Below are 27,580 nucleotides of genomic sequence, written 5' to 3'. Positions count from 1 at the left end.
AAAGGGTCAGAGGGTTAAAGGGTCAGAGGGTCACAGGGTCAGGGGGTTAAAGGGTCAGAGGAACAGAGGGTCAGAGGAGCAGAGGGTTAAAGGGTCAGAGGGTCAAAGGGTCAGGGGGTTAAAGGGTCAGAGGGTCACAGGGTCAGAAGAGCAGAGGGTCACATGGTCAGAGGGTCACAGGGTCAGAGGAGCAGAGGGTCAGAGGAGCAGAGGGTCAGAGGAGCAGAGGGTTAGAGGAGCAGAGGGTTAAAGGGTCAGAGGAGCAGAGGGTTAAAGGGTCAGAGGGTTAAAGGGTCACAGGGTCAGAGGGTCAGGGGGTTAAAGGGTCAGAGGAGCAGAGGGTTAAAGGGTCACAGGAGCAGAGGATCACAGGGTCAGAGGGTTAAAGGGTCAGAGGGTTACAGGAGCAGAGGGTCAGAGGGTCAGACTCACTGATCGGCCGATGACGTCACAGTCTTGTGCTCCACTTTGTACAGTTTGTCCACTTCGTGTTGCTGAAAACATTTTGTGTCAAAACTCGATATGGAAATAAAAGAGTTCAGAGTTCAGAGTTCAGAGTTCAGAGTTCAGAGTTCAGAGTTCAGAGTTCAGAGTTCAGAGCTGCTGCACCTTGAGCGTGGAAACATTCACGATGCGATCCAGGGGACTCATCAGGTCTGCATCCATGAACAAGTCCTTCTTACCTGGAAGCTACGAGAAAGACCAGGGTCAGAGGGTCAGAGGAGCAGAGGGTCAGAGGAGCAGAGGGTCAGAGGCTCGGAGGGTCGGAGGGTCAGAGGGTCGGAGGGTCAGAGGAGCAGAGGGTCAGAGGAACAGAGGGTCAGAGGAGCAGAGGAGCAGAGGAACAGAGGGTCAGAGGAGCAGAGGAACAGAGGGTCAGAGGAACAGAGGGTTAGAGGAGCAGAGGGTCAGAGGAGCAGAGGGTCAGAGGAGCAGAGGAGCAGAGGAACAGAGGGTCAGAGGAGCAGAGGGTCAGAGGAGCAGAGGGTCAGAGGAGCAGAGGGTCAGAGGAGCAGAGGGTCAGAGGGTCGGAGGGTCAGAGGAGCAGAGGGTCAGAGGAACAGAGGGTCAGAGGAGCAGAGGAGCAGAGGAGCAGAGGAACAGAGGAACAGAGGGTCAGAGGAGCAGAGGGTCAGAGGAGCAGAGGGTCAGAGGAGCAGAGGGTCAGAGGAGCAGAGGAGCAGAGGAACAGAGGGTCAGAGGAGCAGAGGGTCAGAGGAGCAGAGGGTCAGAGGAGCAGAGGGTCAGAGGAGCAGAGGGTCAGAGGGTCGGAGGGTCAGAGGAGCAGAGGGTCAGAGGAACAGAGGGTCAGAGGAGCAGAGGAGCAGAGGAGCAGAGGAACAGAGGAACAGAGGGTCAGAGGGTCAGAGGAGCAGAGGGTCAGAGGGTTAGAGGAACAGAGGAAAAGAGGGTCAGAGGAAAAGAGGGTCAGAGGAAGAGGGGCAGAGGAGCAGAGGGTCAGAGGAGCAGAGGAGAAGAGGGTCAGAGGAGCAGAAGGTCAGAGGAACAGAGGGTCAGAGAGTCAGAGGAGCAGAGGGTCAGAGGAACAGAGGGTCAGAGGAACAGAGGAACAGAGGGTCAGAGGAGCAGAGGGAAAGAGGGTCAGAGGAAGAGGGTCAGAGGAGCAGAGGAACAGAGGAGCAGAGGAACAGAGGGTCAGAGGGTCAGAGGAACAGAGGGTCAGAGTCAGAGGAGCAGAGGGTCAGAGGAACAGAGGGTCAGAGGAACAGAGGGTCAGAGAGTCAGAGGAGCAGAGGGTCAGAGGAACAGAGGGTCAGAGGAACAGAGGGTCAGAGAGTCAGAGGAGCAGAGGGTCAGAGGAGCAGAGGGTCAGAGGAACAGAGGGTCAGAGGAACAGAGGGTCAGAGAGTCAGAGGAGCAGAGGGTCAGAGGAACAGAGGAAAAGAGGGTTAGAGGAAAAGAGGGTCAGAGGAGCAGAGGGTCAGAGGAGCAGAGGGTCAGAGGAGCAGAGGGTCAGAGGAGCAGAGGGTCAGAGGAGCAGAGGGTCAGAGGAACAGAGGGTCAGAGGAACAGAGGGTCAGAGAGTCAGAGGAGCAGAGGAACAGAGGGTCAGAGGGTCAGAAGAACAGAGGGTCAGAGGAACAGAGGGTCAGAGGAGCAGAGGGTCAGAGGAGCAGAGGGTCAGAGGAGCAGAGGAACAGAGGGTCAGAAGAACAGAGGGTCAGAGGAACAGAGGGTCAGAGGAACAGAGGGTCAGTGGAGGAGCAGAGGGTCAGAGGAGGAGCAGAGGGTCAGAGGAGCAGAGGGTCAGAGGAGCGGAGGGTCAGAGGAGCAGAGGGTCAGAGGAGGAGCAGAGGGTCAGAGGAGTGGAGGGTCAGAGGAGCAGAGGGTCAGAGGAGCAGAGGGTCAGAGGATTGGTCAGAACCTGCTCCAGGAGGAAGATGAGTTGATCTCTCGCGAGTCGTTTTAGGAGAGAAAAATCCGGCTGCGGCGGCGCGTCTCTGCGGAAAACTGCGGCCATTTCCAGGACTGGGACGGGACGGGACGGGACGGGACGGGACGGGACAGGACGGGACGGGACGGGACGGGACACGGGACGGGGGTCTAAAGTGCAGATATTGTGACGCGGTTATGAACCATTTCAACTCGTTTCGCGTGTGACGGACTCAAATCGCTTCTATTTCGCTCCTGTTCGCTTTACGCGCCGCAGACAGAATCAGAATCTTAAATCCTCCTTTACTTTCCCCAAATACATTTATCTCAAAAAACACATTTATCTCAAAAAACACATTTATCTCAAAAAACACATTTAGCTCAGGCTCGAGTGAAAACTGAAGCGGACGTGGACATTTAGCTCCGCGGCTAAAAACAAACACGAATCTCACAAATATTTGCACTTCCGCGTTGTATAAAAGAGCTGAACTATTGCAATACAAAAACGATGTAATAAAGATGAAACTCTGATGTCACGGGGAGTAATACAAGTGTAAACGGTAAAGAATAGGCTTATTTTATTTTTTTAAATCCAAAGTAGCCGTAAAGATGACGGAAGTGACGTTGGAGGAAACGCTTCTTCTTCTTTACTTCTTTGGAAAACGATCGCCACCTACAGTAGGCTAATGTAATAGCTCGATGTAGCGCGCAAGCTGCAGAAATGTAATGAGAGAAATAAACATGAATTATTATTAATAATAATAAAAAATATTAATAATATTATATATTTATATACTGTATTATATTTATATACTGTATATAAAAAAACTCTCCCTCCGCGGGTGGTGTCTGTTCCTCCCCTTCAAGCTTGGGTCCTGAGGGGGCAGCAATGTGCCACGAGGAAATGACACGAAGAAGATGAACCCGGAAGTGCCTCGGACGGTGACAGAGCGACGCAGATCGTGCAGAGACAAGAGCACAGACTGTAACTAAGTAAGTACAAAGTCTTTAAAGTTTATTTAAACTAAAACAGGTCAAAATGTGTCCTTTTTCTAAAGCCTCAGCGGGACATAATGTAATGTAGAAGCCTCAGACACATGTGAGCGTCCTCCAGGGGGCGCTGTCCTCAGACACACGTGAGTGTCCTCCAGGGGGCGCTGTCCTCAGACACATGTGAGTGTCCTCCAGGGGGCGCTGTCCTCAGACACATGTGAGCGTCCTCCAGGAGGCGCTGTCCTCAGACACATGTGAGCGTCCTCCAGGGGGCGCTGTCCTCAGACACACCTGAGCGTCCTCCAGGAGGCGCTGTCCTCAGACACACATGTGAGCGTCCTCCAGGAGGCGCTGTCCTCAGACACATGTGAGCGTCCTCCAGGAGGCGCTGTCCTCAGACACATGTGAGCGTCCTCCAGGGGGCGCTGTCCTCAGACACATGTGAGCGTCCTCCAGGAGGCGCTGTCCTCAGACACATGTGAGCGTCCTCCAGGAGGCGCTGTCCTCAGACACACGTGAGCGTCCTCCAGGGGGCGCTGTCCTCAGACACACGTGAGCGTCCTCCAGGGGACGCTGTCCTCAGACACACGTGAGCTGTCCTCAGACACACGTGAGCGTCCTCCAGGGGACGCTGTCCTCAGACACACGTGAGCGTCCTCCAGGGGGCGCTGTCCTCAGACACACGTGAGCGTCCTCCAGGGGACGCTGTCCTCAGACACACGTGAGCGTCCTCCAGGGGACGCTGTCCTCAGACACACGTGAGCGTCCTCCAGGGGACGCTGTCCTCAGACACACGTGAGCGTCCTCCAGGGGACGCTGTCCTCAGACACACGTGAGCGTCCTCCAGGGGACGCTGTCCTCAGACACATGTGAGCGTCCTCCAGGGGGCATGTATAATATTATACATGTATAATACATATATAATAAGATAAGATATTCCTTTTTGTCCCACATGGGGAAATTTCATTGTTGCAACGCAGGAAGATACAGAAGATCTCCTATAAACAAAAACTCCCAATGACAAATAAATAAATACCATTTCACGTGAATCACAACAGTAATTACACATATGTCAGAATTGTGAGTGTTCAGGACGAACAGTGTTTGTTCTAAAGTCTGACATCAGCAGAAGGAAAGACGTGTGAAACGTCTCCTTCAGCGAGGGTGGATCAGTCACTGAAGCTGCTCTCCAGAGCGGACAGAGTCCTGCAGGGGACAGAGTGTCCTGCAGGGGACAGAGTGTCCTGCAGGGGTGACAGAGTGTCCTGCAGGGGTGACAGAGTGTCCTGCAGGGGGGACAGAGTGTCCTGCAGGGGTGACAGAGTGTCCTGCAGGGGTGACAGAGTGTCCTGCAGGGGACAGAGTGTCCTGCAGGGGTGACAGAGTGTCCTGCAGGGGTGACAGAGTGTCCTGCAGGGGGGACAGAGTCCTGCAGGGGACAGAGTGTCCTGCAGGGGTGACAGAGTGTCCTGCAGGGGTGACAGAGTGTCCTGCAGGGGGGACAGAGTCCTGCAGGGGACAGAGTGTCCTGCAGGGGACAGAGAGTGTCCTGCAGGGGGGGACAGAGTGTCCTGCAGGGGACAGAGTGTCCTGCAGGGGGGACAGAGACAGAGTGTCCTGCAGGGGGTGTCCTGCAGGGGGGACAGAGTGTCCTGCAGGGGACAGAGTGTCCTGCAGGGGACAGAGAGTGTCCTGCAGGGGACAGAGAGTGTCCTGCAGGGGGGGACAGAGTGTCCTGCAGGGGACAGAATGTCCTGCAGGGGGGGACAGAGTGTCAGGGGACAGAATGTCCTGCAGGGGACAGAGCGTCCTGCAGGGGACAGAGTGTCCTGCAGGGGGGACAGAGTGTCCTGCAGGGGGGACAGAGTCCTGCAGGGGACAGAGTGTCCTGCAGGGGACAGAGAGTGTCCTGCAGGGGGGGACAGAGTGTCCTGCAGGGGACAGAGTGTCCTGCAGGGGGGACAGAGACAGAGTGTCCTGCAGGGGGTGTCCTGCAGGGGGGACATAGTGTCCTGCAGGGGACAGAGTGTCCTGCAGGGGGGGACAGAGAGTGTCCTGCAGGGGGGGACAGAGTGTCCTGCAGGGGACAGAATGTCCTGCAGGGGGGGACAGAGTGTCAGGGGACAGAATGTCCTGCAGGGGACAGAGTCCTGCAGGGGACAGAGTGTCCTGCAGGGGGGACAGATTGTCCTGCAGGGGACAGAGTGTCCTGTAGGGGGCGTCACTCATGGTCCAGCATAGATGTGAGTTTAGCCAGGACCTTTCTGTCCCCCACCTCCTGCACCGAGTCCAGAGGACAGTCCAGGACAGAGCTGTGTCCAGCTTCTTCTTCTCTGTGATGACCACACCTACAGGAGCTGATGCACCACAGAGGAGGAGAAGGTCTTCAGGAGCGACCCTGTCAGGAGTGGCCCTGTCAGGAGCGACCCTGTCAGGAGTGGCCCTGTCAGGAGTGGCCCTGTCAGGAGCGGCCCTGTCAGGAGCGGCCCTGTCAGGAGCGGCCCTGTCAGGAGTGGCCCTGTCAGGAGTGGCCCTGTCAGGAGCGGCCCTGTCGTGGCCTGTCTCGTCCCTGGATGTTCACTGGTGAGGGGGGCGTGGCCTGTCCCGTCCCTGGATGTTCACTGGTGAGGGGGGCGTGGCCTGTCCCGTCCCTGGATGTTCACTGGTGAGGGGGGCGTGGCCTGTCCCGTCCCTGGATGTTCACTGGTGAGGGGGGCGTGGCCTGTCCCGTCCCTGGATGTTCACTGGTGAGGGGGGCGTGGCCTGTCCCGTCCCTGGATGTTCACTGGTGAGGGGGGCGTGGCCTGTCCCGTCCCTGGATGTTCACTGGTGAGGGGGGCGTGGCCTGTCCCGTCCCTGGATGTTCACTGGTGAAGGGGGCGTGGCCTGTCCCGTCCCTGGATGTTCACTGGTGAGGGGGGCGTGGCCTGTCCCGTCCCTGGATGTTCACTGGTGAGGGGGGCGTGGCCTCTCCTTGGTCTTCCCCGCGTTGATGAGGAGGAGGTTCCACAAAGTCCTGCTCCAGTCCTCTGTCCTCTGTCCTCTGTCCTCTGTCCTCCACATCATCGTCTGTGATGAGTCCCATGATGGCAGAGTGGTCAGAGAACTTCTGCAGGACACAACTGTACGTGTCTGAGGTCTGCAGTGTAAAGGGTGAAGAGAAAGGGCGCGAGGACGGTGCCCTGGGGCCCCCACACTGCAGGTCCCCCACACTGCAGGTCCCCCACACTGCAGGTCCCTCACACTGCAGGTCCCTCACACTGCAGGTCCCCACACTGCAGGTCCCCCCCACACTGCAGGTCCCCCCCACACTGCAGGTCTCTCACACTGCAGGTCCCACACTGCAGGTCCCCCACACTGCAGGTCCCCCACACTGCAGGTCCTCCACACTGCAGGTCTCTCACACTGCAGGTCCCTCACACTGCAGGTCCCACACTGCAGGTCCCCCACACTGCAGGTCCCCCACACTGCAGGTCCTCCACACTGCAGGTCCCCCACACTGCAGGCCTTCACACTGCAGGTCCCACACGGCAGGTCCCCCACACTGCAGGTCCCCCACACTGCAGGTCCCCCACACTGCAGGTCCCCACACTGCAGGTCCCCACACTGCAGGTCCCCACACTGCAGGTCCCACACTGCAGGTCCCACACTGCAGGTCCCCCACACTGCAGGTCCTCCACACTGCAGGTCCCCACACTGCAGGTCCCCCACACTGCAGGTCCCCACACTGCAGGTCCCCACACTGCAGGTCCCCCACACTGCAGGTCCCCCACACTGCAGGCCCCCCACACTGCAGGCCCCCCACACTGCAGGTCCCCCACACTGCAGGTCCCCCACACTGCAGGTCCCTCACACTGCAGGTCCCCCCCACACTGCAGGTCCTCCACACTGCAGGTCCTCCACACTGCAGGTCCCCCACACTGCAGGTCCCCCACACTGCAGGTCCCCCACACTGCAGGTCCCCCACACTGCAGGTCCCCCACACTGCAGGTCCCCCACACTGCAGGTCCCCCACACTGCAGGTCCTCCACACTGCAGGTCCCTCACACTGCAGGTCCCCCACACTGCAGGTCCCCCGCACTGCAGGTCCCCCACACTGCAGGCCCCCACACTGCAGGCCCCCACACTGCAGGTCCCCCACACTGCAGGTCCCCCACACTGCAGGTCCCCACACTGCAGGCCCCCCACACTGCAGGTCCCTCACACTGCAGGTCCCTCACACTGCAGGTCCCCACACTGCAGGTCCCCCACACTGCAGGTCCCCCACACTGCAGGCCCCCACACTGCAGGCCCCCACACTGCAGGCCCCCACACTGCAGGTCCCCACACTGCAGGTCCCCACACTGCAGGTCCGAGTGTCAGACACACAGTCCCGGGCTCTTACAAACTGGGGTCGGTCTGTGAGGTCGTCCAGGATCCACTCTGCAGGTCGTACTCCACATCAGCCGTCTCCAGCTTGTCCCTCAGGAGCCGTCTCCAGCTTGTCCCTCAGGAGCCGTCTCCAGCTTGTCCCTCAGGAGCCGTCTCCAGCTTGTCCCTCAGGAGCCGTCTCCAGCTTGTCCCTCAGGAGCCGTCTCCAGCTTGTCCCTCAGGAGCCGTCTCCAGCTTGTCCCTCAGGAGCCGTCTCCAGCTTGTCCCTCAGGAGCCGTCTCCAGCTTGTCCCTCAGGAGCCGTCTCCAGCTTGTCCCTCATGAGCCGTCTCCAGCTTGTCCCTCAGGAGCCGTCTCCAGCTTGTCCCTCAGGAGCCGTCTCCAGCTTGTCCCTCAGGAGCTGATGGTGTTGAAGGCGCTGGAGAGATGAAAGAACAGGATCCTCACAGAGCTGCCAGGCTTCTCCAGGTGAGAGAGAGAGCGGTGCAGCAGGAGATGACGGCGTCCTCCACTCTGATGTCAGGACGTATACAAACTGCAGCAGGTCCTGAGCTCACGGTGGAGCGGAGGTGGTCCAGGACCAGCTCCAGTGTCTTCATCAGGACGTGAGAGACACCGGCCTGAAGCTGTTGAGGTCTTTGGGGCGCGGTGTCTTAGGCACAGGTACCAGACAGGAGGTCTTCAGACCTGTGGTACCAGACAGGAGGTCTTCAGACCTGTGGTACCAGCCTCAGCTTCAGGCTCATGTTGAAGACATGCTCCATAACTCCACACAACAAGAGGATCAGGAGCGTGTGCAACAAGAGGATCAGGAGCGTGTGCAACAAGAGGATCAGGAGCGTGTTCAACAAGAGGATCAGGAGCGTGAGCAACACGAGGATCAGGAGCGTGCGCAACAAGAAGATCAGGAGCGTGAGCAACAAGAGGATCAGGAGCGTGAGCAACAAGAGGATCAGGAGCGTGAGCAACACGAGGATCAGGAGCGTGTGCAACAAGAGGATCAGGAGCGTGAGCAACAAGAGGATCAGGAGCGTGAGCAACAAGAGGATCAGGAGCGTGAGCAACACGAGGATCAGTAGCGTGCGCAACAAGAGGATCAGGAGCGTGCGCAACAAGAGGAGCGTGCGCAACAAGAGGATCAGGAGCGTGCGCAACAAGAGTGTGAGCAACAAGAGGATCAGGAGCGTGTGCAACAAGAGAATCAGGAGCATGTGCAACATCAGGAGTGTGTGCAAAAAGAGGATTAGGAGCGTGCGCAACAAGAGGATTAGGAGCGTGCGCAACAAGAGGATCAGGAGCGTGCGCAACAGGAGGATCAGGAGCATGCGCAACAAGAGGATCAGGAGCATGCGCAACAAGAGGATCAGGAGCGTGAGCAATACGAAGATCAGGAGCGTGCGCAACAAGAGGATCAGGAGCGTGCGCAACAAGAGGAGCGTGCGCAACAAGAGGATCAGGAGCGTGCGCAACAAGAGTGTGAGCAACAAGAGGATCAGGAGCGTGTGCAACAAGAGAATCAGGAGCATGTGCAACATCAGGAGTGTGTGCAAAAAGAGGATTAGGAGCGTGCGCAACAAGAGGATTAGGAGCGTGCGCAACAAGAGGATCAGGAGCGTGCGCAACAAGAGGATCAGGAGCGTGTGCAACAAGAGGATCAGGAGCGTGTGCAACAAGAGGATCAGGAGCGTGTGCAACAAGAGGATCAGGAGCGTGAGCAACACGAGGATCAGGAGCGTGTGCAACAAGAGGATCAGGAGCGTGAGCAACAAGAGGATCAGGAGCGTGAGCAACAAGAGGATCAGGAGCGTGAGCAACACGAGGATCAGGAGCGTGCGCAACAAGAGGATCAGGAGCGTGCGCAACAAGAGGAGCGTGCGCAACAAGAGGATCAGGAGCGTGCGCAACAAGAGTGTGAGCAACAAGAGGATCAGGAGCGTGTGCAACAAGAGAATCAGGAGCATGTGCAACATCAGGAGTGTGTGCAAAAAGAGGATTAGGAGCGTGCGCAACAAGAGGATTAGGAGCGTGCGCAACAAGAGGATCAGGAGCGTGCGCAACAGGAGGATCAGGAGCATGCGCAACAAGAGGATCAGGAGCATGCGCAACAAGAGGATCAGGAGCGTGAGCAACAAGAGGATCAGGAGCGTGTGCAACAAGAGAATCAGGAGCATGTGCAACATCAGGAGTATGTGCAAAAAGAGGATTAGGAGCGTGCGCAACAAGAGGATTAGGAGCGTGCGCAACAAGAGGATCAGGAGCGTGCGCAACAGGAGGATCAGGAGCATGCGCAACAAGAGGATCAGGAGCATGCGCAACAAGAGGATCAGGAGCGTGCGCAACAAGAGGATCAGGAGCGTGCGCAACAAGAGGAGCGTGCGCAACAAGAGGATCAGGAGCGTGCGCAACAAGAGTGTGAGCAACAAGAGGATCAGGAGCGTGTGCAACAAGAGAATCAGGAGCATGTGCAACATCAGGAGTGTGTGCAAAAAGAGGATTAGGAGCGTGCGCAACAAGAGGATTAGGAGCGTGCGCAACAAGAGGATCAGGAGCGTGCGCAACAAGAGGATCAGGAGCATGCGCAACAAGAGGATCAGGAGCGTGTGCAACATCAGGAGCTTGTGCAACAAGAGGATCAGGAGCTTGTGCAACAAGAGGATCAGGAGCGTGTGCAACATCAGGAGCTTGTGCAACAAGAGGATCAGGAGCGTGTGCAACAAGAGGATCAGGAGCGTGTGCAACAAGAGGATCAGGAGCGTGAGCAACAAGAGGATCAGGAGCGTGTGCAACAAGAGGATCAGGAGCGTGTGCAACAAGAGGATCAGGAGCGTGTGCAACAAGAGGATCAGGAGCGTGTGCAACAAGAGGATCAGGAGCGTGTGCAACAAGAGGATCAGGAGCGTGAGCAACACGAGGATCAGGAGCGTGTGCAACAAGAGGATCAGGAGCGTGTGCAACAAGAGGATCAGGAGCGTGAGCAACAAGAGGATCAGGAGCGTGAGCAACACGAGGATCAGGAGCGTGTGCAACAAGAGGATCAGGAGCGTGTGCAACAAGAGGATCAGGAGCGTGTGCAACAAGAGGATCAGGAGCGTGAGCAACACGAGGATCAGGAGCGTGTGCAACAAGAGGATCAGGAGCGTGTGCAACAAGAGGATCAGGAGCGTGAGCAACAAGAGGATCAGGAGCGTGAGCAACACGAGGATCAGGAGCGTGAGCAACAAGAGGATCAGGAGCGTGCGCAACAAGAGGATCAGGAGCGTGAGCAACACGAGGATCAGGAGCGTGTGCAACAAGAGGATCAGGAGCGTGAGCAACAAGAGGATCAGGAGCGTGAGCAACAAGAGGATCAGGAGCGTGAGCAACACGAGGATCAGGAGCGTGAGCAACAAGAGGATCAGGAGCGTGCTGGAGATTGAAAATGACGGTGATCTTAAACGTATATTTGAGGAACAATTCTGCTGCCGTAACGTGACGAGCTTCAGAAGAACACGAGGAACTGAACCTTCTGTTTAGAATAGAACACTTCTGTTTAGAATAGAACACTTCTGTTTAGAATAGAACACTTCTGTTTAGAATAGAACACTTCTGTTTAGAATAGAACACTTCTGTTTAGAATAGAACACTTCTGTTTAGAATAGAACACTTCTGTTTAGAATAGAACACTTCTGTTTAGAATAGAACACTTCTGTTTAGAATAGAACACTTCTGTTTAGAATAGAACACTTCTGTTTAGAATAGAACACTTCTGTTTAGAATAGAACACTTAATAATGTACAAACGTGTCTTTTGAGAACGTTTCTCCTTCTGAGCTGAATCCAATGGAAGCCCAAGCCCCGCCCACTTCCGCGCATAGCCTGGAACACCGGCCCCTGTCCTATAGTGCCCCTGTCCTATAGTGCCCCTGTCCTATAGTGCCCCTGTCCTATAGTGCCCCTGTCCTATAGTGCCCCTGTCCTATAGGGCCCCTGTCCTATAGTGCCCCTGTCCTATAGTGCCCCTGTCCTATAGTGCCCCTGTCCTATAGGGCCCCTGTCCTATAGTGCCCCTGTCCTATAGTGCCCCTGTCCTATAGGGCCCCTGTCCTCCCCTGTCCTATAGGGCCCCTGTCCTTTAGTGCCCCTGTCCTATAGTGCCCCTGTCCTCCCCTGTCCTAAAGGGCCCCTGTCCTATAGGGCCCCTGTCCTCCCCTGTCCTATAGGGCCCCTGTCCTATAGGGCCCCTGTCCTAAAGGGCCCCTGTCCTAAAGGGCCCCTGTCCTATAGGGCCCCTGTCCTCCCCTGTCCTATAGGGCCCCTGTCCTCCCCTGTCCTATAGGGCCCCTGTCCTAAAGGGCCCCTGTCCTAAAGGGCCCCTGTCCTATAGGGCCCCTGTCCTCCCCTGTCCTATAGGGCCCCTGTCCTCCCCTGTCCTAAAGGGCCCCTGTCCTATAGGGCCCCTGTCCTATAGGGCCCCTGTCCTATAGGGCCCCTGGCCTATAGGGCCCCTGTCCTAAAGGGCCCCTGTCCTAAAGGGCCCCTGTCCTAAAGGGCCCCTGTCCTAAAGGGCCCCTGTCCTATAGCCTGTCCTAAAGGGCCCCTGGCCTATAGGGCCCCTGGCCTATAGGGCCCCTGTCCTAAAGGGCCCCTGTCCTAAAGGGCCCCTGTCCTATAGCCTGTCCTATAGGGCCCCTGTCCTATAGCATCTTTGAGGTGGGAGGGGCCATGTCATGGCTTTGTAGGTCAGGAGGAGTTTAAATGTGATTCTAAACTGGACAGGAGCCAGTGAAGAGACTCCAGGGGTTATATTGGTAAAGTGGGACACCTGCAGTGGTAAAGTGGGACACCTGCGGTGGTAAAGTGGGACGCCTGCAGTGGTAAAGTGGGACACCTGCAGTGGTAAAGTGGGACGCCTGCAGTGGTAAAGTGGGACACCTGCAGTGGTAAAGTGGGACGCCTGCAGTGGTAAAGTGGGACGCCTGCAGTGGTAAAGTGGGACACCTGCAGTGGTAAAGTGGGACATTGGGACACCTGCAGTGGTAAAGTGGGACACCTGCAGTGGTAAAGTGGGACGCCTGCGGTGGTAAAGTGGGACAGTGGGACACCTGCAGTGGTAAAGTGGGACATTGGGACACCTGCAGTGGTAAAGTGGGACACCTGCAGTGGTAAAGTGGGACACCTGCAGTTGTAAAGTGGGACACCTGCGGTGGTAAAGTGGGACGCCTGCAGTGGTAAAGTGGGACACCTGCAGTGGTAAAGTGGGACGCCTGCAGTGGTAAAGTGGGACACCTGCAGTGGTAAAGTGGGACGCCTGCAGTGGTAAAGTGGGACGCCTGCAGTGGTAAAGTGGGACACCTGCAGTGGTAAAGTGGGACATTGGGACACCTGCAGTGGTAAAGTGGGACACCTGCAGTGGTAAAGTGGGACGCCTGCGGTGGTAAAGTGGGACAGTGGGACACCTGCAGTGGTAAAGTGGGACATTGGGACACCTGCAGTGGTAAAGTGGGACACCTGCAGTGGTAAAGTGGGACGCCTGCGGTGGTAAAGTGGGACAGTGGGACACCTGCAGTGGTAAAGTAGGACGCCTGCAGTGGTAACGTGGGACGCCTGCAGTGATAAAGTGGGACAGTGGGACACCTGCAGTGGTAAAGTGGGACACCTGCAGTGGTAAAGTGGGACGCCTGCAGTGGTAAAGTGGGACACCTGCGGTGGTAAAGTGGGACGCCTGCAGTGGTAAAGTGGGACACCTGCAGTGGTAAAGTGGGACGCCTGCAGTGGTAAAGTGGGACACCTGCAGTGGTAAAGTGGGACGCCTGCAGTGGTAAAGTGGGACGCCTGCAGTGGTAAAGTGGGACACCTGCAGTGGTAAAGTGGGACATTGGGACACCTGCAGTGGTAAAGTGGGACACCTGCAGTGGTAAAGTGGGACGCCTGCGGTGGTAAAGTGGGACAGTGGGACACCTGCAGTGGTAAAGTGGGACATTGGGACACCTGCAGTGGTAAAGTGGGACACCTGCAGTGGTAAAGTGGGACACCTGCAGTTGTAAAGTGGGACACCTGCGGTGGTAAAGTGGGACGCCTGCAGTGGTAAAGTGGGACACCTGCAGTGGTAAAGTGGGACGCCTGCAGTGGTAAAGTGGGACACCTGCAGTGGTAAAGTGGGACGCCTGCAGTGGTAAAGTGGGACGCCTGCAGTGGTAAAGTGGGACACCTGCAGTGGTAAAGTGGGACATTGGGACACCTGCAGTGGTAAAGTGGGACACCTGCAGTGGTAAAGTGGGACGCCTGCGGTGGTAAAGTGGGACAGTGGGACACCTGCAGTGGTAAAGTGGGACATTGGGACACCTGCAGTGGTAAAGTGGGACACCTGCAGTGGTAAAGTGGGACGCCTGCGGTGGTAAAGTGGGACAGTGGGACACCTGCAGTGGTAAAGTAGGACGCCTGCAGTGGTAACGTGGGACGCCTGCAGTGATAAAGTGGGACAGTGGGACACCTGCAGTGGTAAAGTGGGACACCTGCAGTGGTAAAGTGGGACGCCTGCAGTGGTAAAGTGGGACAGTGGGACACCTGCAGTGGTAAAGTGGGACGCCTGCAGTGGTAAAGTCGGACAGTGGGACACCTGCGGTGGTAAAGTGGGACGCCTGCGGTGGTAAAGTGGGACGCCTGCGGTGGTAAAGTGGGACAGTGGGACGCCTGCGGTGGTAAAGTGGGACGCCTGCAGTGGTAAAGTGGGACAGTGGGACACCTGCAGTGGTAAAGTGGGACGCCTGCGGTGGTAAAGTGGGACAGTGGGACGCCTGCGGTGGGAAAGTGGGACGCCTGCGGTGAGAAAGTGGGACGCCTGCGGTGGTAAAGTGGGACAGTGGGACGCCTGCGGTGGTAAAGTGGGACGCCTGCAGTGGTAAAGTGGGACGCCTGCGGTGGTAAAGTGGGACAGTGGGACGCCTGCGGTGGTAAAATGGGACAGTGGGACGCCTGCAGTGGTAAAGTGGGACAGTGGGACGCCTGCAGTGGTAAAGTGGGACAGTGGGACGCCTGCGGTGGTAAAGTGGGAAAGTGGGACGCCTGCGGTGGTAAAGTGGGACAGTGGGACGCCTGCGGTGGTAAAGTGGGACAGTGGGACAGTGGGACGCCTGCGGTGGTAAAGTGGGACAGTGGGACGCCTGCGGTGGTAAAGTGGGACAGTGGGACGCCTGCAGTGGTAAAGTGGGACGCCTGCGGTGGTAAAGTGGGACAGTGGGACGCCTGCGGTGGTAAAGTGGGATAGTGGGACGCCTGCAGTGGTAAAGTGGGACAGTGGGACACCTGCAGTGGTAAAGTGGGACATTGGGACGCCTGCGGTGGTAAAGTGGGACAGTGGGACGCCTGCGGTGGTAAAGTGGGACAGTGGGACACCTGCAGTGGTAAAGTGGGACATTGGGACGCCTGCGGTGGTAAAGTGGGACAGTGGGACGCCTGCGGTGGTAAAGTGAAGTAAAGCAATATTTCTCCTGATGATAATCGTGACTCTCAAATGTGATCCGGTGACATCAGGAGGAGACATCAGGAGGAGACATCAGGAGGAGACATCAGGAGGAGACATCAGGAGGAGACATCAAGAAGAGACATCGGGAGGACACAGGAGCCAGTGATGGAGTCCTGTTCTGATGCGGTGCTTCTGCTGGAGACGGTGAACTTTGCAGCAGAAAAACACCGGAACCAGCGACGCAAAGATCCAGACGCCACGCCTTACATCAACCACCCAATAGGTACTACTACCACGTCAACGTCAACCACGACCACGTCAACCACGACCACGTCAACCACGACCACGTCAACCACGACCACGTCAACCACGACCACGTCAACCACGACCACGTCAACCACGACCACGTCAACCACGACCACGTCAACCACGACCACGTCAACCACAACAATCGCATTACCATTAGTGTGTGTGTCATAAATGTGTGTGTTTCAGGAGTGGCGCGGATCCTGAGCCACGAGGCCGGAGTAACAGACGTCTGCGTTCTCCAGGTGAACTTTACTTGTCCTGTGGGTGTGGTTCCCTTGTAGAAAAAGATTCAGTTGTATCATCTGGACTCGTTTCAACTCTCATCCAAAAGTCATTCTCAATCTGTGAATCAAGACTCAGATATTTATCCCTCTCTGGGTAGGCCCTGTCCACCAGGTGGGACCTCCTGATGAAAAGGTGTTATTGGTTTCACCAGAAACTAAACCTTGTTTAGTTTTCTATCAAACTCATTCAAGGACTGATAGTGAACAAAGAGGCTAGCTCTTTGTTCACTATCAGTCCTTGAATGGGCCATCAGCCCTGACTCACTCTCTCCTCCCTGTGTAACTGACTAGCGTCCAAATGACCTGGACGTCTACCTCCAGGGATTCAAAATTGCATTACGGGGGTCAAGATTCAACCTTCCGGTTGTTTATGATGGAATTTCTCTTCACCCTTTACACTGCAGACCTCAGACATGGACAGCTGTGTCCTGCAGAAGTTCTCTGACCACTCTGCCATCATGGGACTCATCACAGACGATGATGTGGAGGACAGAGGACTGGAGCAGGACTTTGTGGAACCTACTCCTCATCAACGCGGGGAAGACCAAGGAGATGATGGTGGACTTCCACAGAGGCCACGCCCCCCTCACCAGTGAACATCCAGGGACGGGACATTGAGAGAGTGACTCATACAAGGACCTGGTGTTTCATCTGAACCACAAACTGGACTCATAACACAGACTGAACAGGAAGAGCCAGAGTGGACTCCACCTCCTGAGGAGACTCAGGTCTTTTGGAGTGACAGGGCCGCTCCTGACAGGGCCACTCCTGACAGGGCCACTCCTGACAGGGCCACTTCTGACAGGGCCACTCCTGACAGGGCCGCTCCTGAAGACCATCTCCTCCTCTGTGGTGCATCAGCTCCTGTAGGTGTGGTCATCACAGAGAAGAAGAAGCTGGACACAGCTCCGTCCTGGGCTGTCCTCTGGACTCGGTGCAGGAGGTGGGGGACAGAAAGGTCCTGGCTAAACTCACATCTATGCTGGACCATGAGTGTCGCCCCCTACAGGACACTCTGTCCCCTGCAGGACACTCTGTCCCCCCTGCAGGACACTCTGTCCCCTGCAGGACACTCTGTCCCCTGCAGGACACTCTGTCCCCCCCTGCAGGACACTCTGTCCCCTGCAGGACACTGTCCACTCTGGAGAGCAGCTTCAGTGACTGATCCACCCTCGCTGTGTGAAGGAGACGTTTCACACGTCTGTCCTTCTGCTGCTGTCAGACTCTACAACAAACACTGTCATACCCATGTGCAATACTGTCATACCCTTGCGCAACACTGTCATACCCATGTGCAATACTGTCATACCCATGTGCAATACTGTCATACCCATGTGCAATACTGACATACCCATGTGCAACACTGTCATACCCATGTGCAAAACTGTCATACCCATGTGCAACACTGACATACCCATGTGCAATACTGTCATACCCATGTGCAACACTGACATACCCATGTGCAACACTGTCATACCCATGTGCAACACTGACATACCCATGTGCAACACTGTCATACCCATGTGCAATACTGTCATACCCATGCGCAACACTGTCTTACCCATGCGCAATACTGTCATACCCATGTGCAATACTGTCATACCCATGTGCAACACTGTCATACCCTTGTGCAATACTGACATACCCATGTGCAATACTGTCATACCCATGTGCAATACTGACATACCCATGTGCAACACTGTCATACCCATGTGCAATACTGTCATACCCATGTGCAACACTGTCATACCCATGTGCAATACTGTCATACCCATGTGCAATACTGACATACCCATGTGCAACACTGTCATACCCATGTGCAAAACTGTCATACCCATGTGCAACACTGACATACCCATGTGCAATACTGTCATACCCATGTGCAACACTGACATACCCATGTGCAACACTGTCATACCCATGTGCAACACTGACATACCCATGTGCAACATTGTCATACCCATGTGCAATACTGTCATACCCATGCGCAACACTGTCATACCCATGCGCAATACTGTCATACCCATGTGCAATACTGTCATACCCATGTGCAACACTGTCATACCCTTGCGCAACACTGTCATACCCATGTGCAATACTGTCATACCCATGTGCAATACTGTCATACCCATGTGCAATACTGACATACCCATGTGCAACACTGTCATACCCATGTGCAAAACTGTCATACCCATGTGCAACACTGACATACCCATGTGCAATACTGTCATACCCATGTGCAACACTGACATACCCATGTGCAACACTGTCATACCCATGTGCAACACTGACATACCCATGTGCAACACTGTCATACCCATGTGCAATACTGTCATACCCATGCGCAACACTGTCTTACCCATGCGCAATACTGTCATACCCATGTGCAATACTGTCATACCCATGTGCAACACTGTCATACCCTTGTGCAATACTGACATACCCATGTGCAATACTGTCATACCCATGTGCAATACTGACATACCCATGTGCAACACTGTCATACCCATGTGCAATACTGTCATACCCATGTGCAACACTGTCATACCCATGTGCAATACTGTCATACCCATGTGCAATACTGACATACCCATGTGCAACACTGTCATACCCATGTGCAAAACTGTCATACCCATGTGCAACACTGACATACCCATGTGCAATACTGTCATACCCATGTGCAACACTGACATACCCATGTGCAACACTGTCATACCCATGTGCAACACTGACATACCCATGTGCAACACTGTCATACCCATGTGCAATACTGTCATACCCATGCGCAACACTGTCTTACCCATGCGCAATACTGTCATACCCATGTGCAATACTGTCATACCCATGTGCAACACTGTCATACCCTTGTGCAATACTGACATACCCATGTGCAATACTGTCATACCCATGTGCAATACTGACATACCCATGTGCAACACTGTCATACCCATGTGCAATACTGTCATACCCATGTGCAACACTGTCATACCCATGTGCAATACTGTCATACCCATGTGCAATACTGACATACCCATGTGCAACACTGTCATACCCATGTGCAAAACTGTCATACCCATGTGCAACACTGACATACCCATGTGCAATACTGTCATACCCATGTGCAACACTGACATACCCATGTGCAACACTGTCATACCCATGTGCAACACTGACATACCCATGTGCAACATTGTCATACCCATGTGCAATACTGTCATACCCATGCGCAACACTGTCATACCCATGCGCAATACTGTCATACCCATGTGCAATACTGTCATACCCATGTGCAACACTGTCATACCCTTGTGCAATACTGACATACCCATGTGCAATACTGTCATACCCATGTGCAATACTGACATACCCATGTGCAACACTGTCATACCCATGTGCAATACTGTCATACCCATGTGCAACACTGACATACCCATGTGCAACACTGACATATCCATGTGCAATACTGTCATACCCATGTGCAACACTGACATACCCATGTGCAACACTGTCATACCCATGTGCAACACTGTCATACCTGCACATACCCATGTGCAACACTGTCATACCCATGTGCAATACTGTCATACCCATGTGCAACACTGACATACCCATGTGCAACACTGTCATACCCATGTGCAACACTGTCATACCCATGTGCAACACTGTCATACCCATGTGCAACACTGTCACACCCATTTGCAACACTGTCACACCCATGTGCAACACTGACATACCCATGTGCAATAATGTCATACCCATGTGCAACACTGACATACCCATGTGCAACACTGTCATACTCCTGTGCAACACTGACATACCCATGTGCAACACTGTCATACCCATGTGCAACACTGACATACCCATGTGCAACACTGTCATACCCATGTGCAATACTGTCATACCCATGTGCAATACTGTCATACCCATGTTCAACACTGACATACCCATTTGGAACACTGTCATACCCATGTGCAACACTGTCATACCCATGTGCAACACTGTCATACCCATGTATAATACTGTCATACGTATGTGCAATACTGTCATACCCATGTGCAATACTGTCATACCCATGTGCAATACTGTCATACCCATGTGCAACACTGTCATACCCATGTGCAATACTGTCATACCCATGGACAACACTGACATACCCATGTGCAACACTGTCATACCCATGTATAATACTGTCATACGTATGTGCAATACTGTCATACCCATGTGCAATACTGTCATACCCATGTGCAATACTATCATACCCATGTGCAATACTGACATACCCATGTGCAACACTGTCATACCCATGTGCAATACTGTCATACCCATGTGCAATACTGTCATACCCATGTGCAACACTGTCATACCCATGTGCAATACTGACATACCCATGTGCAATACTGTCATACCCATGTGCAATTCTGACATACCCATGTGCAACACTGTCATACCCATGTGCAACACTGACATACCCATGTGCAACACTGACATACCCATGTGCAACACTGACATACCCATGTGCAACACTGACATACCCATGTGCAACACTGACATACCCATGTGCAACACTGACATACCCATGTGCAACACTGACATACCCATGTGCAACACTGACATACCCATGTGCAACAGTCATACCCATGTGCAATACTGTCATACCCATGTGCAACACTGTCATACCCATGTGCAACACTGACATACCCATGTGCAATAATGTCATACCCATGTGCAACACTGACATACCCATGTGCAACACTGTCATACCCATGTGCAACACTGACATACTCCTGTGCAACACTGACATACCCATGTGCAACACTGTCATACCCATGTGCAACACTGACATACCCATGTGCAACACTGTCATACCCATGTGCAATACTGTCATACCCATGTGCAATACTGTCATACCCATGTGCAACACTGACATACCCATGTGCAACACTGTCATACCCATGTGCAACACTGTCATACCCATGTGCAACACTGTCATACCCATGTGCAACACTGTCATACCCATGTGCAATACTGTCATACCCATGTGCAACACTGTCATACCCATGTGCAATACTGTCATACCCATGTGCAACACTGTCATACCCATGTATAATACTGTCATACCCATGTGCAATACTGTCATACCCATGTGCAACACTGTCATACCCATGTATAATACTGTCATACGTATGTGCAATACTGTCATACCCATGTGCAATACTGTCATACCCATGTGCAACACTGTCATACCCATGTGCAACACTGACATACCCATGTGCAACACTGTCATACCCATGTGCAACACTGTCATACCCATGTGCAACACTGTCATACCCATGTGCAATACTGACATACCCATGTGCAATACTGACATACCCATGTGCAACACTGTCATACCCATGTGCAACACTGTCATACCCATGTGCAATACTGTCATACCCATGTGCAACACTGTCATACCCATGTGCAATACTGTCATACCCATGTGCAACACTGTCATACCCATGTGCAATACTGTCATACCCATGTGCAATACTGACATACCCATGTGCAATACTGACATACCCATGTGCAATACTGACATACCCATGTGCAACACTGTCATACCCATGTGCAACACTGTCATACCCATGTGCAACACTGTCATACCCATGTGCAACACTGTCATACCCATGTGCAATACTGACATACCCATGTGCAATACTGTCATACCCATGTGCAATACTGACATACCCATGTACAACACTGACATACCCATGTGCAACACTGTCATACCCATGTGCAACACTGACATACCCATGTGCAATACTGTCATACCCATGTGCAATACTGACATACCCATGTGCAATATCAAATCAAATCAAATCAAATCAATTTATTTTTGTAAGGCCCAAAATCACAACAACAGTTGCCTCTGAGGGCCACAGGGAGAAATGAATCAACAATGTCTGTGGTGGCGATGAAGTCAGACAATGTCTGTGGTGGCGATGGAGTCAGACAATGTCTGTGGTGGCGATGGAGTCAGACAATGTCTGTGGTGGCGATGAAGTCAGACAATGTCTGTGGTGGCGAGGGACGATGTCCCAGGGTCCTCTGTCCTTAGACTCTCCTTCTCGGCCAGGAAAAACTACAAAAAAAAAACCTCTTTGGGAAAAAAGCGTAGAAACCTGGAGGAGTTCCAGTGAAGGAGAGATCCGACTCTCACAGACGGACAGACGGACACGAGGAGACTGCAGCTGGACCCACTCTTCAGGCAGATGAGGGACCGACTGAGGCGAACTGGACCCACTCTTCAGGCAGATGAGGGACCGTCGGAGTCGAGCAGGACCCACTCTTCAGGCAGATGAGGGACCGTCGGAGGCGAACTGGACCCACTCCTCAGGCAGATGAGGGACCGTGGGAGGCGAGCTGGACCCACTCTTCAGGTAGATGAGGCACCGTCGGAGGCGAGCTGGACCCACTCTTCAGGCAGATGAGGGACCGTCTGAGGCGAACTGGAGCCACTCTTCAGGCAGATGAGGGACCGTCCACATGGGGCAGGGACCACTTCACCAGGAGAGGGACATCTGGGTCCACAGGTCCTCAGGAGTGAGAGAAAGAAAAAGAAGGCGGTGAACAGTTTGCAAGTGGAATTAAAAAATAAATATTGTTTGATAGCATAAGTAGTCAGAAGAAGAGGATAGTGCTCAAGCTGTCATACTTCCCCCAGCACAGTTACTCCTAGGGCAGCGTAGCTGAAGCTGTGGGTTTATCTTTCTGTTCCTAACTACTCTGACCATAAGCGATTTCGAAGAGGAACGTTTTAAGCCTGGACTTAAATGAAGAGACTGTGTCAGCATATTTAACATGGGTCGGGAGCTGATTCCATAACACAGGGGCTTGGGAGCTAAACGCTCTACCTCCTACAGTACTTTTAGAGACTCTTGGCACCACCAGAAGGCTCTACCTCCTACAGTACTTTTAGAGACTCTTGGCACCACCAGAAGGCCAGCATTCTGAGAGCGAAGAGCTCTGTTTGGATGATATGGTTCCATAGCATCTTTGAGGTCGGATGGGGCCATGTCATTTATGGCTTTGTAGGTCAAGAGTAGAATTTTGAATTTGATTCTAGACTCGACGGGGAGCCAGTGAAGAGACTTCAGCACTGGCGTAATGTGCTCTCTTCTTTTTGTTCCTGTTAGTAATCTTGCTGCTGCATTTTGAACCAGTTGAAAGCTTTTTATGGAGCTTTTAGGACACGCTGCAAGCAGGAGTTACAGTAGTCTAATCTAGTCGTTACAAATGCATGGATAAGTTTTTCGGCATCACTTTTAGGCAGGATTCTTCTGATTTTGGCGATGTTGCGCAAATGGAAATAGGCTGTTTTACAAGCTTGATTTATATGAGCTTTAAATGAGAGCTCCTGGTCAAATAAGACTCCAAGGTTTCTTACAGTAGAACTGGAGGCTACACTGACATTGTCCAGTGTGACTATCTGCTCAGATAGAGCGTCTCGTAGATGCTTAGGACCAGCACAATGACCTCGGTTTTTTCAGGGTTAAGAAGCAGGTAGTTTAGTGTCATCCAGGTTTTTATCTCCTTCACACAAGTACTATACTGTCATACCCATGTGCAATACTGTCATACCCATGTACAATATTGTGACATAATGTCAATCATCCTGATGCATTTTGATCTCTCCATACAACACTGTAAATAAGAATGTTATAACCGGTGTTTTATAAGTTTTCTATTATGTTTCTGTTTCTAATCTCAGTTGAAACACTGGAATTTCCCTTATCTTATCTTTTACTTATTTATATATATATATATATATATATATATATATATATATATATATATAAATCTGGTTCTGACCCGTGTGTCTGGTTCTGACCCGTGTGTCTGGTTCTGACCCGTATGTCTGGTTCTGACCCGTGTGGTTCTGACCCGTGTGTCTGGTTCTGACCCGTGTGGTTCTGACCCGTGTGGTTCTGACCCGTGTGTCTGGTTCTGACCCGTGTGTCTGGTTCCAGGCGGCGCTGCTTCATGACACGGTGGAGGACACGGACACGTCCCTGCAGGAGCTGGACACCTGCTTTGGTCCCGTTGTGTCCAGGATCGTGTCCGAAGTCACTGATGACAAAACGCTGCCCAAAGCCGAGAGAAAGCGCCTCCAAGTGGAACATGCGCCACACTGCAGCCCTCAAGCCAAACTGGTCAAGCTGTCCGACAAACTGTACAACCTGAGAGACCTGGACACCAGCACTCCTGTGGGTAAGAACCAAGTCTAAACCTGAGAGACCTGGACACCAGCACTCCTGTGGGTAAGAACCAAGTCTAAACCTGAGAGACCTGGACACCAGCACTCCTGTGGGTAAGAACCAAGTCTAAACCTGAGAGACCTGGACACCAGCACTCCTGTGGGTAAGAACCAAGTCTAAACCTGAGAGACCTGGACACCAGCACTCCTGTGGGTAAGAACCAAGTCTAAACCTGAGAGACCTGGACACCAGCACTCCTGTGGGTAAGAACCAAGTCTAAAACTGAGAGACCTGGACACCAGCACTCCTGTGGGTAATAACCAAGTCCAAACCTGAGAGACCTGGACACCAGCACTCCTGTGGGTAAGAACTGGGTCTAAACCTGAGAGACCTGGACACCAGCACTCCTGTGGGTAAGAACCAAGTCTAAACCTGAGAGACCTGGACACCAGCATTCCTGTGGGTAAGAACTGGGTCTAAACCTGAGAGACCTGGACACCAGCACTCCTGTGGGTAAGAACTGGGTCTAAACCTGAGAGACCTGGACACCAGCACTCCTGTGGGTAAGAACCAAGTCTAAACCTGAGAGACCTGGACACCAGCACTCCTGTGGGTAAGAACTGGGTCTAAACCTGAGAGACCTGGACACCAGCACTCCTGTGGTTAAGAACCAAGTCTAAACCTGAGAGACCTGGACACCAGCACTCCTGTGGGTAAGAACTGGGTCTAAACCTGAGAGACCTGGACACCAGCACTCCTGTGGGTAAGAACCAAGTCTAAACCTGAGAGACCTGGACACCAGCACTCCTGTGGGTAAGAACCAAGTCTAAACCTGAGAGACCTGGACACCAGCACTCCTGTGGGTAAGAACTGGGTCTAAACGAGATCTAAACCTGAGAGACCTGGACACCAGCACTCCTGTGAGTAAGAACTGGGTCTAAACCTGAGAGACCTGGACACCAGCACTCCTGTGGGTAAGAACCAAGTCTAAACCTGAGAGACCTGGACACCAGCACTCCTGTGGGTAAGAACTGGGTCTAAACCTGAGAGACCTGGACACCAGCACTCCTGTGGGTAAGAACTGGGTCTAAACCTGAGAGACCTGGACACCAGCACTCCTGTGGGTAAGAACCAAGTCTAAACCTGAGAGACCTGGACACCAGCACTCCTGTGGGTAAGAACCAAGTCTAAACCTGAGAGACCTGGACACCAGCACTCCTGTGGGTAAGAACTGGGTCTAAACCTGAGAGACCTGGACACCAGCACTCCTGTGGGTAAGAACTAAGTCTAAACCAGGTCTAAACCTGAGAGACCTGGACCATGGGTGAGAATTAGGTACAAACTTGGTCTAAAGCAGGTTTCATTCTTGTGGAAATACATTTCAAACTGTTCTTGACCTTCTCCGAGCAGAGGTGATGTTTTAGTTTTGCTCAAATAAATGACCTTTAACTGGCCTTTGGAAATGAGCCTCATCACCTTGGTCACCTTTAATAGACAGTGAGGTAACAGAGGATAAACCTCCTGGTCTGATGGACTAAACCAGGACTTTAGCTCGGTTCTTTCAGGCTGGAGCGATGGAGGAATGTGGTGCAGTGGGTTTAGGGTCTGTTTTCTACTGTTTGTAGTCTTTAAAGTCTTGTGTTGTTCAGGCTGGACCGAGCAGCGTGTTCAGGAGTACTTTGTCTGGGCCTGTGATGTGGTGAAAGGCCTCCGAGGAACCAGTCCAGTCCTGGAGCAGAAACTGGACCAGCTCTTCACCAAACGAGGAGTGGACGTGTCCAGATCCTGAAACTACCACAGAATCTTCACCAAACGAGGAGTGGACGTGTCCAGATCCTGAAACTACCACAGAATCTTCACCAAACGAGGAGCGGACGTGTCCAGATCCTGAAACTACCACAGAATCTTCACCAAACGAGGAGTGGACGTGTCCAGATCCTGAAACTACCACAGAATCTTCACCAAACGAGGAGCGGACGTGTCAGAATATTGAAAGAACATTAAAAGAGCATCATAAAAAGATTCGTTTTTGTCGTCATCAGACACTGTTTTTAGAAAATCAAGACTCTTCTCCAAGAGTTGTTCTGAATCTGTGGTTCTAGTCTGATTACTCTGATCGGGTCAGTTACTCTGATCGGGTCAGTTACTCTGATCGGGTCAGTTACTCTGATCGGGTCAGTTAGTTTGTTAGTATTGTTTTGAAGTTTCACCTGAAACCCCTGAGAGTCTTGTAATGGACCCCCTGCTGCTGCAGCTCCTCATCACTGATGAGTACCTGACCCACGGCTTCAAAAGGCTGCTGTATATTCCCGGTAAATTGAACCTTAACCCTCTGGTTTAGTTTCAGGAGGGAGTGTTTAGTTTCAGGAGGGAGTGTTCAGTTTCAGGAGGGAGTGTTCAGTTTCAGGGGGAGTGTTTAGTTTCAGGGGGAGTGTTTAGTTTCAGGGGGAGTGTTTAGTTTCAGGAGGGAGTGTTTAGTTTCAGGGGGAGTGTTTAGTTTCAGGAGGGAGTGTTTAGTTTCAGGGGGAGTGTTTAGGAGGGAGTGTTTAGTTTCAGGAGGGAGTGTTTAGTTTCAGGAGGGAGTGTTTAGTTTCAGGAGGGAGTGTTTAGTTTCAGGGGGAGTGTTTAGTTTCAGGGGGAGTGTTTAGTTTCAGGAGGGAGTGTTTAGTTTCAGGAGGGAGTGTTTAGTTTCAGGAGGGAGTGTTTAGTTTCAGGGGGAGTGTTTAGTTTCAGGAGGGAGTGTTTAGTTTCAGGAGGGAGTGTTTAGTTTCAGGGGGAGTGTTTAGTTTCAGGAGGGAGTGTTTAGTTTCAGGAGGGAGTGTTTAGTTTCAGGGGGAGTGTTTAGTTTCAGGAGGGAGTGTTTAGTTTCAGGAGGGAGTGTTTAGTTTCAGGAGGGAGTGTTTAGTTTCAGGGGGAGTGTTTAGTTTCAGGAGGGAGTGTTTAGTTTCAGGGGGAGTGTTTAGTTTCAGGAGGGAGTGTCACTAGGTGGCGCTCTTCACACTTTCTTCACTGCTTTGGACAGAATCAACCACATTGTTCTGTTTTTGTGTTGCATCTTGTCCTGAGGATGAACCCGTTTGTGTCTTAAAATGTTGCCCTAACCCTAGTCCTTGTCCTCGTCCTAGTCCTGAGACATAAGAGACAGACTAATTCCTTCTTTTGTCCTGTTTATTGTCTCTTTTAACTTTGAGAGCCCAAACTTGGCTCTTAACAACAGGCTGAGAGGACGTTCCTCTGCAAATAAAATCTTTTCAGTCAAACACAGCTAAACAAAACTGTTTTTATCTTAGATTTGAACTTTGTCAAAGCAGAACCAGCAGGAGGCCGGTCCATGTTTAGTCCTGACTCTGGCACCAGCAGGAGGCTGGTCCATGTTTAGTCCTGACTCTGGCACCAGCAGGAGGCCGGTCCATGTTTAGTCCTGACTCTGGCACCAGCAGGAGGCCGGTCCATGTTTAGTCCTGACTCTGGCACCAGCAGGAGGCCGCTCCATGTTTAGTCCTGACTCTGGCACCAGCAGGAGGCCGCTCCATGTTTAGTCCTGACTCTGGCA

The 27,580-nt window shown here is 53.0% G+C and overlaps 3 protein-coding genes across 4 annotated transcripts in view; 1 reads left to right on the top strand and 2 right to left on the bottom strand.

Moving 5' to 3' along the window:
* The window catches only part of vps33b (VPS33B late endosome and lysosome associated), a 31,734-nt gene extending 29,202 nt beyond the window's left edge, over window positions 1-2,532 (bottom strand). The window contains exons 1-3 of the mRNA XM_072464704.1: window positions 2,387-2,532; window positions 610-690; window positions 433-494 (exon numbers count right to left, since the gene is read on the bottom strand). Of these exons, the coding sequence (XP_072320805.1) occupies window positions 433-494; window positions 610-690; window positions 2,387-2,482 (239 nt within the window). The 5' untranslated portion in view covers window positions 2,483-2,532. The remainder of the gene's footprint in view (window positions 1-432; window positions 495-609; window positions 691-2,386) is intronic.
* Window positions 1-27,580, bottom strand: part of LOC140380800 (V-type proton ATPase subunit d 1) — a 371,409-nt gene that overhangs the window by 72,884 nt on the left and 270,945 nt on the right. The window lies entirely within an intron of this gene.
* hddc3 (HD domain containing 3) lies at window positions 3,328-25,926 on the top strand. Of its 2 annotated transcripts, none has more exons than XM_072464712.1 (5): window positions 3,328-3,391; window positions 15,354-15,480; window positions 15,693-15,748; window positions 23,800-24,040; window positions 25,677-25,926. In XM_072464712.1, the coding sequence occupies exons 2-5, from the start codon at window positions 15,363-15,365 to the stop codon at window positions 25,814-25,816; spliced, it is 555 nt and encodes a 184-aa protein (XP_072320813.1). In that variant the 5' UTR covers window positions 3,328-3,391; window positions 15,354-15,362; the 3' UTR covers window positions 25,817-25,926. The 2 variants fall into 2 exon arrangements, with proteins under 2 accessions (XP_072320813.1, XP_072320814.1); XM_072464713.1 differs by having other exon boundaries at window positions 3,369-3,387.

This window comes from Eucyclogobius newberryi, unplaced genomic scaffold, assembly GCF_026437365.1.
Source record: "Eucyclogobius newberryi isolate DKJ021-1_F unplaced genomic scaffold, fEucNew1.0.hap1 SCAF_5, whole genome shotgun sequence".
NCBI lineage: Eukaryota > Metazoa > Chordata > Actinopteri > Gobiiformes > Gobiidae > Eucyclogobius > Eucyclogobius newberryi.
Note: the sequence above shows the minus strand (reverse complement) of the source record. Positions and strands in the feature narration are given on the sequence as shown.

What these genes read in the sequence shown, in the direction of transcription:
- hddc3 (XM_072464712.1), top strand. Translation starts at nt 15,363, where the DNA reads ATGGAGTCCTGTTCTGATGCGGTGCTTCTGCTGGAGACGGTGAACTTT. An exon ending in TTACATCAACCACCCAATAG is followed by an intron (nt 15,481 to 15,692) that starts GTACTACTACCA and finishes TGTGTGTTTCAG; the next exon opens with GAGTGGCGCGGATCCTGAGC. An exon ending in GGACACCAGCACTCCTGTGG is followed by an intron (nt 24,041 to 25,676) that starts GTAAGAACCAAG and finishes TGTGTTGTTCAG; the next exon opens with GCTGGACCGAGCAGCGTGTT.